Consider the following 18817-nt stretch of genomic DNA (forward strand, 5'->3'; position numbering starts at 1 on the left):
CTCCCGTCACGCCCTAGTGGATGGTAGGGCATGAAATACCACCTGTCGGCACATGTCGGCTGAAAAAACATTGAAAAACCCCATGTTGACCTTTTGAATGTCGACCAAGACACTGTCGAACTAATGACCTGTCGAACTAACAACCTGTCGAACTAATGACCTTTCGACCTAGAACCATGTCGACCTTTTCCTATGTTGACTTTTACCATGTCGACCTTTTACCATGTCGACCTAATGCTGTCGACCCAATTTCTGTCTACCATCATGCTGTACACCAAATGACCGCATCCCTTTTGATCAGGGAGGTGTAACAAAGGATAGGAGGGGAGTTCTCACATTAACAAATTACAAAATGACAGTGTTGATGAAAATGTGTCTCATACAGACCACGATGTAAGCAAATAAATGCCCAGGTACACACTGATGTAGCAAACCGGATACATATGCTACACAGGTCTGGATTAAGGTATGCTTGGGTCCCTGGGCATCAAACGTATGGGGCCCTATCCATAAAGGTGGTAAAGTGGCGATCTTAATCGATATATAGACTCCTACTATGGAAAGTTATCCACCCCTGTGAAAATCGCTGAGACGGGTGAAAATCCCTCAGTGTGTATGCACTGAGCAATATTCCACGGGTATGGGTAAAAACCGGACCAGGACAAAACCCCCGGACAGCCGGGGGGTTTCCTGTCCGGAGGGGTAGAGTAAAGTCTCCCTGTATGGTCCGGGCATGTAGCAAAAAACGGGCGGTCCAGACCACATGGGGAGGCTGTAATCTCCCCTCTCCCATGTCCCTGGTGATAGCTATCACAGGGAACCCCCCGGACAAGACACCCCCCGGACCGGACCCAAGCTCCGGACTGCAGATTTTGATGTCCTGTCCGGTGGTCCGGAGTCTAGTCCGGGTCCGGTTTTTACATAGTCCCATTTTCCACCCAGTGATTTTCATTTCATCGTTCCTCATACACACTGGGCAAAAACGCAGACTGTTTATGAGGCTTTACTGACACAGGGGGAGATGTATCAAATCAACAACTGAGAAATAGTGGAGAAGTTGTCCACACAGTATACAACAGTGATATGCAACCTGATAAACTCTGGGGGGAGTGGGTTGGGGGCAGCCTAAGTATGGACATCAGAAGCCCACCATCAAATAATAGCTGGGCCTTGCCATCACATGTTTTTATGTTCTGGTAACTAACCATTGCATTAAAGAAAATACTGATAGAAAAACATATTCATTTGATTTGCACATGTGCAAAAAATAAAAAAAGTTTGCAAATGCGCCAATCCTCTGCAGCTGGCCGGCTGTGGATGGGACTGGGGGGCACGTAGTGTAATCATCGGAACACTATTAAATGTTTACTATTCGATGGTTGCAAACATAGGAACCAATTACAGCAAATAAAAAATAAAGTAACATATGAGCAGGAGTTTGCCAAGTTCTAACAAACCAATATAGCACCATTGCAGTCTTTAACATGACAGAAGCAGCTGATTGAGCAATTTCCCCATCAGAGCTTTGTGTTTCCCCTCTCTCTGTATTACTGCTGACATCAGTGATGTAACTTCAAGAACTAAACTAGAGCATCAGCTGTGACATCACAGGGAGAAGGCAGTTGGAGGGGGCTGTAGGGCAGCCCAGCAAGCACTCCCCGAAGTGAAGTCCCCACAGGTACAGGGAGGTGCTGGCTCCTTCCTGGACCAGATCATATTTATACAAGAAGTGTGACCCCATGTATGCCAGTGCCCAGGGGAGGCTGCACTGTGGGGTATTCCTGGTGCCCTCACCATGGCAGCAGTCAGTGGCAGGTGCCAGCAGCTGTGCCCCGTCTCGCATAGATGTGTAGTGTGCGGCAGTCAGCTCGCAGCCAGCCAGGCCGGGAAGCAGCACCTCCTCCTCCCCCAGCCGCTGTCACACAGGAGGAAGCAGCCTCCTCCTCCCTCCCCTCCCCAGCCCTCCTGTGCCCGGCTGTCAGTGAGTCAGTGAGTGCAGCCGGTGGAACTAGTGCCCATAAGCAGCATCACCCTCCTCATCACCATGGCAGAGCCGACGGAGTCCCCGGTGCACAACCAGCCCCCAGCGCAGCCCATCGGGTGGCCGATCTGCAGAGACAGCTACGAGCTCCAGGAGGTTATCGGTCAGTGCATACTGTCTCTTATCTCTTCTTATGACATGTCACAGGGCATCAGGCACCCAGGTGGCATCGGGGCTTCGGGCCTACCGGCATTCTGCGCCCCCTCCTTCTAGTGATGCTGCACATTGCAGAGCTGCTGCTGTAAGCGGCAGAAGTTCCGTCTGGTTGCATCATAACCTTGTCTTGTGCTGTCCCTGCTCCAGTGTCATCACACCCCCTGCACCCAGTGCTGTCCCTTCTCCAGTGTAATCACTCCCACTGCACCCAGTGCTGTCCATCTCTAGTGTCATCACACCCACTGCTAACAGTGCTGTCCCTGCTTCTCCAGTGTCATCACACCCACTGCACCCTGTGCTGTCCCTGCTCCAGTGTCATCACACCCACTGCACCCCAGTGCTGTCCCTGCTCCAGTGTCATCACACCCCCTGCACCCAGTGCTGTCCCTGCTCCAGTGTCATCACACCACCTGCACCAAATGCTGTCCCTGCTCCATAGTCATCACACACCCTGCACCCAGTGCTGTCCCCTGCTCCAGTGTCATCACACTCACTGCACCCAGTGCTGTCCCTGCTCCAGTGTCATCACACCCACTGCACCCTGTGCTGTCCCTGTTCCAGTGTCATCACACCCTGTGCTGTCCCTGCTCCAGTGTCATCACACCCACTGCACCCTGTGCTGTCCCTGTTCCAGTGTCATCACACCCTGTGCTGTCCCTGCTCCAGTGTCCTCACACCCCCTGCACCCAGTGCTGTCCCTGTTCCAGTGTCATCACACCCTGTGCTGTCCCTGCTCCAGTATCATCACACCCACTGCACCCTGTGCTGTCCCCTGCTCCAGTATCATCACACCCCCTGCACCCAGTGCTGTCCCCTGCTCCAGTGTCATCGGGATACGGTTACTAGGTCTACAAACAACAGCTCGATACCACAAGGTTGACATGTCTGAAGTTTGACATGCAGGAAGGTCGACATGACTGAAGGTCGACAGATCATTAGGTCGATACAAGCATTAGGTCAACATGGGGAAGGTCAGCAGTCAAAAGGTCGACATGGGGAAGGTTAACAGTCAAAAGGTCTGCGAGGGGACGTGGTGCTACTTTTCAATGTCGAAATTCGGGACAAAAAAATGTGAAAAACCCCAGTCCTTTTTACTGTCGACCTTCCCCATGTCGACTTTTTGACTGCCGACCTTCTCCATGTTGACCTAATGCTTGTGTCGACCTTCAGTCATGTCAACCTTCCTGCATGTCAACCTTCAGTCATGTCAACCTTAATGCATGTCGACCTAGTTGCTGTCTACCCAATGATCCATACCCAGTGCCATCACACCCACTGAACCCAGTGCTGTTCCTGCTCCAGTGACATCACCTTGCCCAGTGCTCTTCTTGCTCCAGTGTCATCACACATGATGCTGTCAATAGGTTGACAGTGTCTAGGTCAATGGTCAATAGGTCGACCACTATTGGTTGATGGTCAAAGGTCGACACAGCAAAATGTCAACATGCATTAGGTTGACATGGTCAAAAGGTTGACACAAGCAAAAGGTCAACATGGAAAAAGGTCTGCATGAGTTTTTCATGTTTTTTTTTTTTTAACTGACTTACCCATCCCAGTGGGCATAGAGGGAGAATGTAATAGTGTGCCAAGCGCTGAAAGCCATGCCACTCGATGCTGTGCACTGGATACCTACTGTATGTCACCAAGAAAAGTGAAAACCTTGTGTCGACCTTTTTCCATGTTGACATTTTTTCATGTTGACCTTTTGCTTGTGTTGACATTTTGACCATGTTGACCTAATGCATGTTAACTTTTCTTGATGTGTTGACATTTTATCTGTAGACTAATAGTGGTCGACCTTTTAACTGTTGACCTAGACACTGTCGACCTAACAGCCCATACCCATCACACCCACTGCACCCTGTGCTGTCCCTGATCCAATGTCATCACCTTGCCCTGTGCTGTCTCTGCTCCAGTGTCATCCCACCCACTGCATCCTTGCCCTTTGATTCCCCTGATCCAGTGTCATCACTCTGCACCCAGTGCTGTCCCTGCTCCAGTGTCATCACCTTGCCCTCTGCTGTCCCTGGTCCATTGTCATCACACCCACTGCATCCAGTCCTGTCCCTGCTACAGTGTCATCACAGCCACTGCACCCAGTGCTGTCCCTGTTACAGTGTCATCACACCCACTGCATCCAGTCCTGTCCCTGCTACATTGTCATCACAGCCACTGCACCCAGTGCTGTCCCTGCTCCAGTTTCATCTCTCCTACCACAGCCAGTGCTGTCCCTGGTCCAGTTGCATCTCTCATACCACAGTCAGTGCTGTGCCTGCTACAATGTCATCACACCCACTGCAACCAGTGCTGCCCCTGCTTCAGTGTCATCACTCCTACTACACCCAGTGCTGTCCCTACTCCAATGTCATCATCACTCCTACTATACCCAGTGCTGTCCCTACTCCAGTGTCATCACCTTGCCTTGTGCTGTCACTGCTCAAGTGTTATCACACAAACTTGCCCTGTGCTGTCATTGCTCCAGTGCGATCACACCTACTAGACCCAGTTCTGTCCCCTGGGCAGTTTCACTGTGGATCCAGCCTTTAGTGTCCTGCTCCTGGTCATGCTTAGCCTTCTGGAGACATTGGGGGGTATACAGCTGGTGCATCACGGGGCCTTCTGCAGCTTCATATTGGTACAGACCCAGCACTTGATGTTCTCTTTTCTTCCCCTTTAAACCCTTTGAGTCACAGTCAAGTCTAAGCTGACAGGCTCCTTCCTATCTGTAAATTAATCCTGTGACAGCCCAAGAGAGCCAGAGAGGCTTTATTTTTACATTATTTATTTATTTATTTCTATCTATTTAAAAATGCAAAGTCAGGCACTGTATTGTTCTCCTTGCAGGTAATGCACCCGCTCTATGCACCCAGAGCGACTTTCTAGTTAACTCTTCTGTCATTTTAAGTTTGGCGTATTTCTGCATCACACACGCAATACATTTTTTAAATGTAAGCAGAGGGGTTAGGTTGTTACATCAGAAACCTGTAGTATAGCGAATAGTGCAGGCAACCAATTAGATGTATGTCATAAATTAGAATGCGTATCCCCCTCGAATTCTTTTAAGTACTCCTTTTTGCAGGCTAAAACATTTAACTTTGTTTCCTGCCTAAAAGGACCTGCTGATGCTAGGAAAGCAAAGGGTTCAATTAACAACGCTGCATAAATGGTTATTGCTATTTATTTGAAATATTGTCTTTTCTGTTCCTGGGTTAAATCCCCCGAAGACTGGTAGGCCAGATCCAAAGCAGTCTATATTTAGCTAGCTGGCGACTGTGCTGTATATACTGTACTGTACAATTAGTTTCTCTACTCTAATACGGCTCTAGATTGCTAAAGTAATTAAGGTTTAGTGCATGTATAAGGCAAAGCTAGATACTGTAGTATTTGTAATATCAGAGATGTTTTGCCTTCGCTTACTGTAAGCGCTTTATCATTTCTTGCAATAAAAAGTTGTGCCATTTGTAATGACCCTGGTTAAAATGTTTCTGAAAACGCCCTCCTGAATGAGGTATCGGTCAGATCAGAGATTTTTCTAGCTTCTATGGAAATTTATAATAGGGACAATTATTACAAAAAAAAAGAAATGGTAGTGTACATCAACCAGTCATATGCTTTCTTTCATTTTCTAATCTGTGCTAGAAAAATCTCAGGCTCAGATTGGTTGCTATGGACAACACTAAATGAAGTTATGGTATATAGTAACAGTAACTGTTATGGTGCATACATACTGTACATGGGGCGATTTTCTTCTATTTTCTAAGAGATCGTCTAGCTCGCTTAGAAATCAAACACAAATCCTTCTGTTTGTACACTACCGATGTGCGGGCTTGTGTGTTGCTATCGCCGTTTTAGATCATATGAGCATGCAGTCAAAATGTAGGGGTATGGATCCTTAGGTCACCAGAATTATGGTCGACAAGTATTAGATCGACACCATTAGGTCGACATGCATTTAGGTCGACATTAGTTAAGGTCTACATGCAGGATGGTTGTCAGGAGTTTAGGTGGACAGGGTCATTAGGTCAACATGGGTCAGGTCGACATTGAAATTGACATTGAAAAAGTCGACATGATTTTTTTTTTTTACCGGAATGTCAACACAGTCAACATAAACACTAAAACGTAGCACCGCGTCCCCTCGCATGGTTTGCTGCGCTCGCCATACTTCAGGCATGGTGGCTCGCCTCGCACACTATTTTATTATCCCACTACGCCCTAGTGGATGGTAGGGCATGCCCCCTGTCAGCACATGTTGGCTCAGAAAACAGTATAAAAAAATGTCGACATAATGACCATGTCAACCGTACCCATGTCGACCTAATGACCCTGTCGACCAAACCTATGTTGCCCCAAATGCATGTCGATATTAAGTTATGTTGACTTAAATGCATGTGGACCATTATGCTGGTGACCCAATGGCCATATCCCAAATCTAGACAGTAGCGCACGCAGGGGGGGTTTCTGAGTACCCAGAAACCCCCCCAGGAGTCTAAGGGTCCTAGGCTGAAAGCTGAGGGTCCCCTCTTTCCATGGGTATAAGAATTGTAAAAATCGGCCCTTGGGAACCAGAGATATCTGACTTCAAAGTAGTGGTCCCCATCCAAGCCTATTAATTGCTCTTCCCAGTCAGATATTTCAGGTTCAGTCTAACTTCGAGTTTTTCTGAGGGAATATTCCAAAAGCTGGGCCACTCCCCCTTTGATGGACACTAGTAGCTTGTCTCTACTGTTCCCAGAACCAGAGATATCGGCCTTCCAGCAGCTGGTTACTGCTCCAGCTCCACACACCTGGTATATAGTTTTATATACTAGTTGGCAGATTGCTCTGCCTCCTGAACTCTGATCCCCTAGTTCCATTAAAATCTGGAGATTATGCAGTCAAGCAAGCTGTCCTCCCACCAGAAAATTATGAATAATAAGCCCACTCCACTATACACCCCTCCTTTGCATATTAAATATCCTCTACCACCCTGGAAGTTATGTATCAGGGCCCCTTCATTCAGCCCAATGCCCCCTTCTCCCACCTCATCTCCCACCATCTGTGCAGTAAAGGGGTAATTAGTGGAAATTACTGATCCAGGCCCTACATGGTGAGTGGTTGATATAATACCCCCTACCACCCGCGGGACATCAAAGCTTCACCCACCCCTACCGCTGGAGGATCGGTAGGGGCCCTAATACATTGCTATGCCCAGGGGTCTACACTGCTGCTGACACCCCTGTATGTATATGTATGTGTATAATATATATGTGTGTGTGTGTGTATAAATATGTATACATATTTTTTTGGTACTTATGTAGTATCTGGGCTGCCGATTTTCTGATTGTATGCCTTATCTTAAGGCAGTGGTTCCCAAACTGTGCGCCGTGGCTCCCTGGGGTGCCTCGGGACACATGCAGGGGTGCCCTGGGTTGGTAGTCCAGGACCAACTCAAATTATTAATGGTTAATTATTTATAAGCAAAACCAGTGCTGGCGGCTGCCAATCATAAAATGTGTACAAATAGAAGCAATTCCTGCCCTTTTCCACATAACTGACCCTTAAGGTGCCCACAGACGCTACAATTGTACTGTGCTATGCGTTTTTGTCTGTACAATGGTTCTATACAATTTTTCTTCCAGCTTGCTATGAGATGTGCACTTGGATGCATGCGATGCGATGTGACGAACCCATGTTTGTAATGTTAAATTTCAGATGTAGTCTAAAAAGTACGTGCAGCACGTACTTTTTTAGACATACAATTTTAGACATACAGCATCGCACAAGCCCATAAACACCATCCAATAATTGTACATAAGATGCAATTTGTGCTTAAAAAGTACAAAACGCATTCGATAATTGTAGCGTCTGTGGGCACCTTAAGAATCGCATATAAATCCAATCTAATTAAAATAAATTTGGCCTAGGGGTGCCGCAAAAAAAATTCTTATACTCTAGGGTGCCGTGATTAAAAAAAGATTGGGAACCCCTGCCTTAAGGCATACAATCAGATGCGATTTGACGCGATTTTCGGCAAAATCTCATCAAATCGCATCCAATATCGCATGCGATTCGATGCGATTTTGCATAGGATTCAATGTTAACATAGTCCTGTTCATTTCCCCACTATCCAAGTGGGCATAGAGTTGATTTTATAAAGCATGGCGAACGCAGCGAGCCACCGAGCCCGAAGCGTGAAAACATTTTACGTAATCCGCAGCCCCTTGCAGGGCTCGCTGCGCTCGCCACGCTTCGGGCACGCTGCGCTCGCCACGCTTCCGGCTCGGTTGCTCGCCATGCTTTATAGAATCAACTCTATGCCCACTTAGATAGTGGGGAAATGAACAGGACTATGTTAACATTGAATCCTATGGGAAATCGCATCAGGTCGCATGCGATATCGGGTGCGATTCGATGCGATTCAATGCGATTTTTCCGACCCGATTTTAAAATCGGGCGCCCAGATACTACATAAGTACCATTTTTTTTTATTATTATTATTTATATACATTTGGTCTATCTATAATACATTAACTGACTCTGCGTATACTGGGTCATCTAAGTGTCCATCTCCGTGCTTTGCTCCACCCCTCTAGAAACCCCCTTCTGAAAATCCTGCGTTTGCCCCTGAGACTGTAGCAGTGTGATGACACTGAAGCAGGGACAGCACTGGGTGCAGTGAGTGTGATGACACTGGAGCAGGGACAGCACTGGGTGCAGTGAGTGTGATGACACTGGAGCAGGGACAGCACGGTGCAGTGAGTGTGATGACACTGTAGCAGGGACAGGACTGGGTGCAGTGGGTGTGATGACACTGTAGCAGGGACAGGACTGGGTGCAGTGGGTGTGATGACACTGGAGCAGGGACAGCACTGGGTGTGAATACACTGTAGCAGGGACAGGACTGGGTGCAGTGGGTGTGAATACACTGTAGCAGGGACAGGACTGGGTGCAGTGGGTGTGATGACACTGAAGCAGGGACAGCACTGGGTGCAGCAGCACTGGGTGCAGTGGGTGTGATGACACTGGAGCAGGGACTATCTTTAGAACAGCAAATCAATTGTATTATTTGGGTTAAACTGGAATCTATCTTTGCGAGTAATGCATTAATCAGCCTTAGGACATAATGCAAAAAAGCCAAAATAAGCAAACATAAGTAAGGATATGCTGATGTGTAAAGGGAACTCTGCCAATATTAGTGTAATGGAGCTTGATTTGATATAAAACAGATCATTTCAACTTATCTCATGATCTTACTGAAAAAACAACAGTCATTTGCATAAACGTCTTATGTCTGTAAATTATATTAGTTTAATATAGCTTGTAAATGGCCATTAACGGTTCTCCCACACTGTTATCACCCTCAGGCAGACTAATGTGTCCTTTTCTGCCATGCATATGTATTGTCTGCTATTAAACATCTGTTTAATAATGGAAGGGTGCCGGATGACTGCTCAACAATCGGGATCCCGACAATCAGTATACCGACATCAGAATCCTGACTGCCGGTGCTCCGACAGGGTGATCCCGACTGACAGGTGCTTATTCTCCCTTCTGGGGGTCCATGACCCCCAGAAGGGAGAATAGAACCTGTGGCGAGTGAAGCGTGTCACCGAGCCCGCATGGGGCTTCTTTGCGCTCGCCCCCCTGGCACCGGCAGTCGGGATTCTGATGTCGGTATACTGACTGTCGGGATCCTGATTATCGAGCACAATTTGTGCACTAATAGAACATAAATGCTCTGCATTTGTTAAATAATGTTTGTGCGATACTGTTGTTAAGGATTCCCAGGATGTAAGTAGGAGGAACTTCAGCAGATATCTCAGTATCTGTCACAGTTCCTCCATTCTCTACCACAAAAAAGCCACCATAGATGTCTATGACCTTGGGTCCGGCTGCTGATACCGTCTGAAAATGGTTCTGTATATGCAGTACAATGTGGAACCCAGGGGTTTGTATTGACCCAATTTAGGTTGACATGCATTGGGTTTTCCACACAAGTCCACAGGCCCTAGGTCGACACCTGAAATAGGTTGAATTGGTCCAGGTCTACAGGGTCGGAATGTCGACAAAAGCATTAAGACGACATTGGGAAGATGGACAGTGAAAAATCAAGATGAAGGTTTCATGTTTTTTGTCCCCAATGTCGACACAGTCGACATGGACACCATATAAGTGTCCCGCTGTGCCCGCCATGCTTTAGGTACAGTGCCTTGCTATGCTCGGCACCCTGTTCTATTCTCCCACCATACCATAGGGCATGAAATACAACCTGTCGGCACATATCGACTCAAGAAAGTAGCTGTGCACATGCATGACATTTGCGCTGACCACTAGCTGTGCACGTGCATGACATATGCGCTGACCACTAGCTGTGCACGTGCATGACATAATCTCTGACCACTAGCTGTGCACGTGCATGACATATGCGCTGACCACTAGCTGTGCACGTGTATGACACATGCGCTGACCACTAGCTGTGCACATGTATGACATATGCGCTGACCACTAGCTGTGCACGTTCATGACATATGCACTGACCACTAGCTGTGCACATGTATGACATATGCACTGACCACTAGCTGTGCACGTTCATGACATATGCGCTGACCACTAGCTGTGCACGTGCATGACATATGCGCTGACCACTAGCTATGCACGTTTATTACATATGTGCGGACCACTAGCTGTGCATGTGTATGACATATGCACTGACCACTAGCTGTGCACGTGCATGACATATGCGCTGACCACTAGCTGTGCATGTGCATTCCAAATGCGCGGACCACTAGCTGTACACGTGTATGACATATGTGCTGACCACTAGCTGTGCACATATATGACATATGCGCTGACCACTAGCTGTGCACGTGCATGACATATGCGCTGACCACTAGCTGTGCACGTTTATTACATATGCGCGGACCACTAGCTGTGCACGTGCATGACATATGCGCTGACCACTTGCTGTGCACGTTCATGACATATGCGCTGACCACTAGCTGTGCACGTGCATGACATATGCGCTGACCACTAGCTGTGCACGTGTATGACATATGCGCTGACCACTAGCTGTGCACATGTATGACATATGCGCTGACCACTAGCTGTGCACGTGCATGACATATGCGCTGAACACTATCTGTGCACGTTTATTAATATGCGCGGACCACTAGCTGTGCACGTGCATGACATATGCGCTGACCACAAGCTGTGCACGTTTATTACATATGCGCGGACCACTAGCTATGTACATGTATGACATATGCGCTGACCACTAGCTGTGCACGTTCATGACATATGCGCTGACCACTAGCTGTGCATGTGCATTCCATATGCGCTGACCACTAGCTGGGCACGTGTATGACATATGCGCTGACCACTAGCTGTGCACGTGTATGACATATGTGCTGACCACTAGCTGTGCACGTTCATGACATATGCGCTGACCACTAGCTGTGCACGTGCATGACATATGCACTGACCACTAGCTGTGCATGTTTATTACATATGCGCGGACCACTAGCTGTGCACATGCATGACATATGCGCTGACCACTAGCTGCGCATGTTTATTACATACGTGCGGACCACTAGCTGTGTATGACATATACGCTGACCACTAGCTGTGCACGTGCATGACATATGCACTGACCACTAGCTGTGCACGTTCATGACATATGCGCTGACCACTAGCTGTGCACGTTCATGACATATGCGCGGACCACTAGCTGTGCATGTGCATTCCATATGCACTGACCACTAGCTGTGCACGTGCATGACATATGCGCGGACCACTAGCTGTGCACGTGCATGACATATGCGCGGACCACTAGCTGTGCACGTGCATGACATATGCGCTGACCACTAGTTGTGCACGTTTATTACATATGCGCGGACCACTAGCTGTGCACGTGTATGACATATGCGCTGACCACTAGCTGTGCACGTTCATGACATATGCGCTGACCACTAGCTGTGCACGTGTATGACATATGCGCTGACCACTAGCTGTGCACGTGTATGACATATGCGCTGACCACTAGCTGTGCACATGCATGACATATGCGCTGACCACTAGCCGTGCACGTTCATGACATATGCGCTGACCACTAGCTGTGCACGTTTATTACATATGCGCTGACCACTAGCTATGCACGTTCATGACATATGCGCTGACCACTAGCTGTGCACGTTTATTACATATGCGCGGACCACTAGCTGTGCATGTGCATTCCATATGCACTGACCACAAGCTGTGCACGTGCATGACATATGTGCGGACCACTAGCTGTGCATGTGCATGACATATGCGCGGACCACTAGCTGTGCAAGTACATGACATATGCGCTGACCACTAGCTGTGCACGTGTATGACATATGCGCTGACCACTAGCTGTGCACGTTCATGACATATGCGCTGACCACTAGCTGTGCACGTTTATTACACATGCGCTGACCACTAGCTGTGCATGTGCATTCCATATGCACTGACCACTAGCTGTGCACGTGCATGACATATGCGCAGACCACTAGCTGTGCACGTGCATGACATATGCGCGGACCACTAGCTGTGCAAGTACATGACATATGCGCTGACCACTAGCTGTGCATGTGCATGACTTATGCGTGGACCGCTAGCTGTGCAAGTACATGACATATGCGCTGACCACTAGCTGTGCATGTGCATGACTTATGCGTGGACCGCTAGCTGTGCACGTTTATTACATATGCGCGGACCACTAGCTGTGCACGTGCATTCCATATGCACTGACCACTAGCTGTGCACGTGCATGACATATGCGCGGACCACTAGCTGTGCACGTGCATGACATATGCGCGGACCACTATCTGTGCATGGGCATGACATATGCGCGGACCGCTAGCTGTGCACGTTTATTACATCTGCGCTGACCACTAGCTGTGCACGTGCATGACATATGCGCAGACCACTAGCTGTGCACGTGCATGGCATATGCGCGGATCACTAGCTGTGCACATACATTACAAGCGCCAATGCTGAACCCAAAAGCAGAGTGATATCGTAAGTGGAAGTTACAGTATCACTCTGCTTCCTGCTCTTTGCCTGGAAGGGCATTAATTGGAGCCTGTTTTTCTACAGTACAAGAGATTATTGCTAAATTCCAGTAAAAATGTTCATTAAAAATGCAGATTGTGAGAAATAAGAGACTTAAATTCTTTAATTGTAAACATAATTTCCCTTTATTTTTTATAATAGCTGCAAACTGTATAAAACACTTCAATTGGCCACAATAGGTACCTGCACACATATAGCAGTTACATTCATGGCTGTCTAGCAGTGGCAGTGCTTGGATGAATGTGTCATATACAGTATGCGACAGCTAAAGACTTTACAGCAAAAATATATATGATTAAAGACATGTTACTTATGTATTTATTCTTGTAAATATGCAAAGTTTAGATTAACATTAAAACCTCTATACCAGGGTTGGCCAAACCGGTCCTCGAGATCTACCAACGGTCCACGTTTTCCAAGTTACCTAGCTGGTGCACAGCTGTAGTCATTACTAACTGTCACGTTTTAAAACCTGCTGCATTCATTCCTACTATAGAGCCACAGGTTGCCTGGAAAAGATGCACCGTTGGTAGATCTTGAGGACAGGTTTGGCCACCCCTGCTCTATACTGTTTGTAAGCAAGGGTATATATTCTCTAGCAACATGTAACATATGCTAGGTGTAAGGTGTTCTACATATATAGCTGACTTACACAGGATCACAAACCTGATGACATCAGGTTTCTTTGCACTGTTGACATTGGCCAAATGACAATGTAGTGTCTGTTGGGCATAGACAAGGAAATAAAACTTAAAAAAAAAAAAAAGTGAAGGAAAACAGTTATGAAGGTACTTGTTTCCTAGCACAGTACCCATCACATACCATGCCATAAGGTATGCGGTGCGATATTCCGGAAAATGACCCTGAATGTACAATTAAATATCGCATAGCATCGCATGCCAGCAAATGGCATGCGATGTGATGCAATTTTTAATTGTACAACCCTGATGGGTACTTACAATGTTAAATGCACCCCTGTTGTCCAGGCAACCCCTACTATCAACGCCAACCCGAAGCGTGGCGAGTGCAGCAAGCCCATGAGGGGCGGCGGTACGCGTCCTTCGACCTTTTCATACCCCCACTATCCAAGTCGGCAAGGAGTTGATTTTAGATTTGTGACGAGCGCAGTGAGCCACCGAGCCCGAAGCGTGGCGAGCGCAGCGGAATACATGTTAAGTAATCTGTGTCCTCTTGCGGGGCTCGCTGCCTCGCTACCCATGGGGGTATGAAAAGGTCAGAGGACGTAGATAGTGGGGGTATGAATAGGTCGGAGGACGCATAACGCCGCCCCTTGCGGGCTCGCTGCGCCTGCCACGCTTTGGGTTGGCATTGATAGTGGGGGTGGCGTTGACAATGGGGATGCATTTAACAATGTAAGCACCCATCAGGATGCGATGCGCTGGTCTGCGATGGAAATCAGGGGCGCCGTGCTAGGAAACAAGTACTGTTATGAATAATAAATTGCTTAAAAAAGTAATAATTTATGTTCATTTTGCCCCTCAAGTTTGAAAGTACTTTATATATATAATTGTATGTAACTGTGGATATATGCTATGTCTACCATCAAGTAGTATACTTATTAAGTGTTTACCTGTTCATATTTATTTAAAATAACAAAAGCAAGAATTTGCTAAATATTCAGGGGGAAGTTTGGTACTTATGTATTATCTGGACTCCCATGTTAAATGCACCCCATTTTTCCAACTACGCATGGAGTTGATTTTATATAGTGTGGCGAGCGCAGCGAGCCACCGTGCCCGAAGCGTGGTGAGCGCAGCGAGCCCCGCGAGGGGACGCAATCTCACAAGAAAAACGGGAGTCCAGATATTACATAAGTACCGGGAATTTATTAGGATGAGAGATTTAGAAAGTGAGAGATTTGGTAAAAATTCTCCAGTTTTTTTAAAGCGGCAATCATTTACACTGCAAAATCAAACTGGTTTTGCCGTGTAAATGATTGCCGCTTTAAAAAAAACCCTGAAGATTTCTTACCAAATCTCTCACTTTCTGAATCTCCCATCCTATTAAATTTCTTCCATAGGATCCCTCCCAGCTTCCCAGATACAGACAGGACAGTCCCAATTTGAGGACTTAGTGGTAGATTTATTAAGCTCGGTGAAGTGATAAACTGTCTGGTTTTTATCACCGGCCAATCAGATCCTACCTGTCATTTTTCAAACCAAGACTGTAACTTCACAGTTAGGAAATAATTGGTCGGTGATAAAAAAACCTGACACTTTATCACTTCACCGAGCTTAATAAATCTGCCCCTCAGTTTCTTGATTGTGATACACTGCATAATAATTTTATATTGGGTTTCCCTGACTTGAATACAAACAGAGCTCTTGTGAGACTTGAGAAAAATAGATTCCCAATCTTTGTAATTAGGGATTTTTAATGAAACATTGGGCAAAGGGCAGGGGCGGATTTAGGGATATGGGTGCCCCTAGGCACTACAATAATCCCCCCCCCCCCCCGCCTAATTGTATTATTTTTATTGATTACTTATAAGCTCTCATTTGAAAACAGCCAATATAATGGATTTATTTTTTAAAAAAGCCACTAACTGTGACATGTTCTTTTATTATGAATACATATTTACTAAGTAGGACAGTTACAGGGGCAGTATCTGCATGTCCTATCCATTTACACTCTATTTAAGATGGAATATAGTACAGTACAGTGGATATTTTGCAGTTATTGGTACATTTTGGGCTGACAGTACCATCACAGGCATCCAAGTGCCGCCCCCAAACATGTGCCGCCCCTAGGCACGTGCCTCACGTGCCTAATGGGAAATTCGGCTCTGGCAAAGGGGGAATATGCTGGTTGTGTGCATTTAAGCGTTCACTAGGAAAAGGAACTTGTATTTTTATAGTAACTTATGTGTGTGTTACCAGTGGCGGTTCTTACTTATGGGCGGCAGTGTCTGTCATCGCGTGTACAGTCACCAGGACCGTGATTTAGCTTCTATGGGCTGCTGCTGAAGCAGTCCATAGAAGCTGGGGACCAGCACATGTGCAGTACTGAGGATGATAAGCGCATGCTGGACCAGCAGTGGAGGGGGACCAGCATCACGGCCAGTGGCAGCCCCCTGCTACACTGAGGTAGGAGCCGCCGCTGTGTATTACATATACTGTACACCAGACTAGGCAGTTTATACAAAGTAGTGCATATTGAACCACTGCTATGTTGGTCTTCACGTTCATATACTTCCTCCACACATTGGGGGTTATTCAGTATCTCAAAAGCAAAATTGTTCTCTAATGGGCAAAACCATGTGCACTGCAGATGGGGTAAATGTAACATGTGCAGAGAGAGAGAGAGTTACAGTAGATTTGGGTGGGGTGTGTTCAAACTGAAATTTGCAGTGTAAGAATAAAGCAGACAGTATTTACCCTTCACAGAAACAAATCTCACCCAAATCTAAATCTCTCTGCACATGTTACATCTGTCCCACCTGCAGGGCAGCATGGTTTTGCCAATTAGATAAAGTTTTTGCTTTTGAGATCCTTATTGTATAACCCCCATTAAACTGTAATTTTGCATAAGAGCATTTACACTGTGGGTTTGCTGTTTGTTAATAACTTGCTGTTAGTAATCAACAGAACCTAGATAAATATTATTTTGACATTTTGTTATCATGTATTTGTTTTGGTTTTTTTGCTGTAGTTATGTTTTCCTAGTTACTTTATTGTTATTGTTTATTTTTGTAGTGCATCAGTGATTACATTTCACTTTGAGGCTCTAAAACACAAATGCTTTTTAGGCATCTGTCATGCATTGTGGTGAGATTTCATAAAAAATGTTATGTAACTACAGAGCAGCGTCACCTCATGCCCAAAGGTCACACGTGTTGGCGTTTTCATGTGTCCACCATTTGACCATGTCAACCTTATGCTGCTTTCCCACTGCAGACCAGTTTAAAGTAAGTAGTAATCTTAAATGGTATTTAAAACGGTATTAGCATTCCCACTGCAGCAGATTAACATTTTAAATACCATTTAAGTACCATTCCCATTGCAGTGAACCATGTAAAATGTAGAGTGCCTAACCCCCCCAGTGTAAAGAGTGCCTAACCCCCCGTACCTGCCCTGTGCCCCCACCTCCCCTCCCCTTGTACTTACCTGCACGGGGATGCAGGGCAGTAGGGAGGCAGCGGGGGTCCATGCAGGGTCCATGCGTGGTACAGGCAGTCCCAGTGCCTGATGAGAACTGGTAGTTCTCACTTTGCGCATATGTAATGAGTGCACGTGCATACTAATAAGCCGCTCATTACATATGCGCATATGTAATGAGCGGCTCTTTATTATGTACGTGCACTCATTACACATGCACAAAGTGAGAACTACTAGGTCTCATCAGGCACTGGGACTGCCTGGAGGCTAAATAACGTTTAAGACAAGGGCGTAACTACCATAGGTGCAAGGGGTGCAGCTGCTATGGGGCCCAGAGCTGAAGGGGGCCCTTCTTCACTGTCTAAGTAATATGTTTTACATACATGTATCACCATCAGTTGCTAAATATGGGGCCCTTACAAACTTTTGCTATGGGGCCTACGAATATCTAGTTACGCCACTGGTTTAAGAGGCATTCCCACTGCCTCTTAAACGTTATTTTAACGTGTAGGACTCTGCTTTAAAAACTGGTTGAAATACCATTTAACTTTAAACGGTATTTCAACTCTGGCACTTTCCCACTGCAGCCTTAAACGATAAATTGCGCTGAAAATCGGCAATTTACCGTTTTTTAGCTGCAGTGTGAAAGGGGCATAAGTAAAGAAAATTTCTAAAAAGTATACTTATCAGAGTTTGGAGGTCCATATACTGTGGACTAGGACACAACATACAACCACTCTGATAAGTAGACATTTAGAAAATGTTTTATTTACTATGATGTCTTACTATACCATGTTGGGAGGAGCCCTATAGACTCATACCCATCTTAAATTGTGTTGTAAGTCTGGTATTTACCTTTAATAGAACATCCTGTTATACCTCACACCTCAGATAAAACACTCTAAGGTTGAAATGTACTAAGCTGAAAAAAGTGATACAGTGGAGAGTGATAACAACCAGCCAACCAGCTCCTTCCTCTCATTTTTCAAACACAACCTGTAACATGGCAGTTCGGAGCTGATTGGCTGATGATTTACCACTCTCCGTTTTATCACTTTTCAAGCTTTGTACATCAAGCCCTCAATGAGATAGATACAGATGACTGATAATTATGGTGTTGGCAATCAGCATAAAGATGCAGGCATCACAAAGGAGGGAATCTCAAAATCTATTTACCTTCCTGCTGCCCCCCTAACTGTATCCCTCTTTTCCTGCACCCTAACCCTCCCCCCAAGGCAGCCTGATTCTAACCCTCCCCCCTAGTTCGTGACCCTAACCCCCGTACCCTGACACCTAAACCTAACCTCCCCAGGCCGCAGCCTACCTCTTCTAGGTGCTTAAACCTAACCCCCGTCCCCGGCAGTTGGGATTCCGGGTCTCTTATTGTGTGGGGTAGTGCTGCACACCCTGAGCTGGGATCCTAACT

General features: G+C 46.5%; 1 protein-coding gene across 2 annotated transcripts in view; it reads left to right on the forward strand.

Moving 5' to 3' along the window:
• The first annotated feature begins 1610 nt into the window (after positions 1 to 1610).
• Positions 1611 to 18817, forward strand: part of STK39 (serine/threonine kinase 39) — a 362307-nt gene continuing 345100 nt past the window's right edge. The window contains exon 1 of one of the 2 annotated variants that reach the window (XM_083153899.1): positions 1611 to 2144. In XM_083153899.1, the coding sequence (XP_083010025.1) occupies positions 2045 to 2144 (100 nt within the window). In that variant the 5' untranslated portion in view covers positions 1611 to 2044. The remainder of the gene's footprint in view (positions 2145 to 18817) is intronic. The other variant, XM_083153898.1, reaches the window with a different exon arrangement.

This window comes from Crinia signifera, chromosome 7, assembly GCF_055691185.1.
Source record: "Crinia signifera chromosome 7, ASM5569118v1, whole genome shotgun sequence".
Lineage (NCBI taxonomy): Eukaryota > Metazoa > Chordata > Amphibia > Anura > Myobatrachidae > Crinia > Crinia signifera.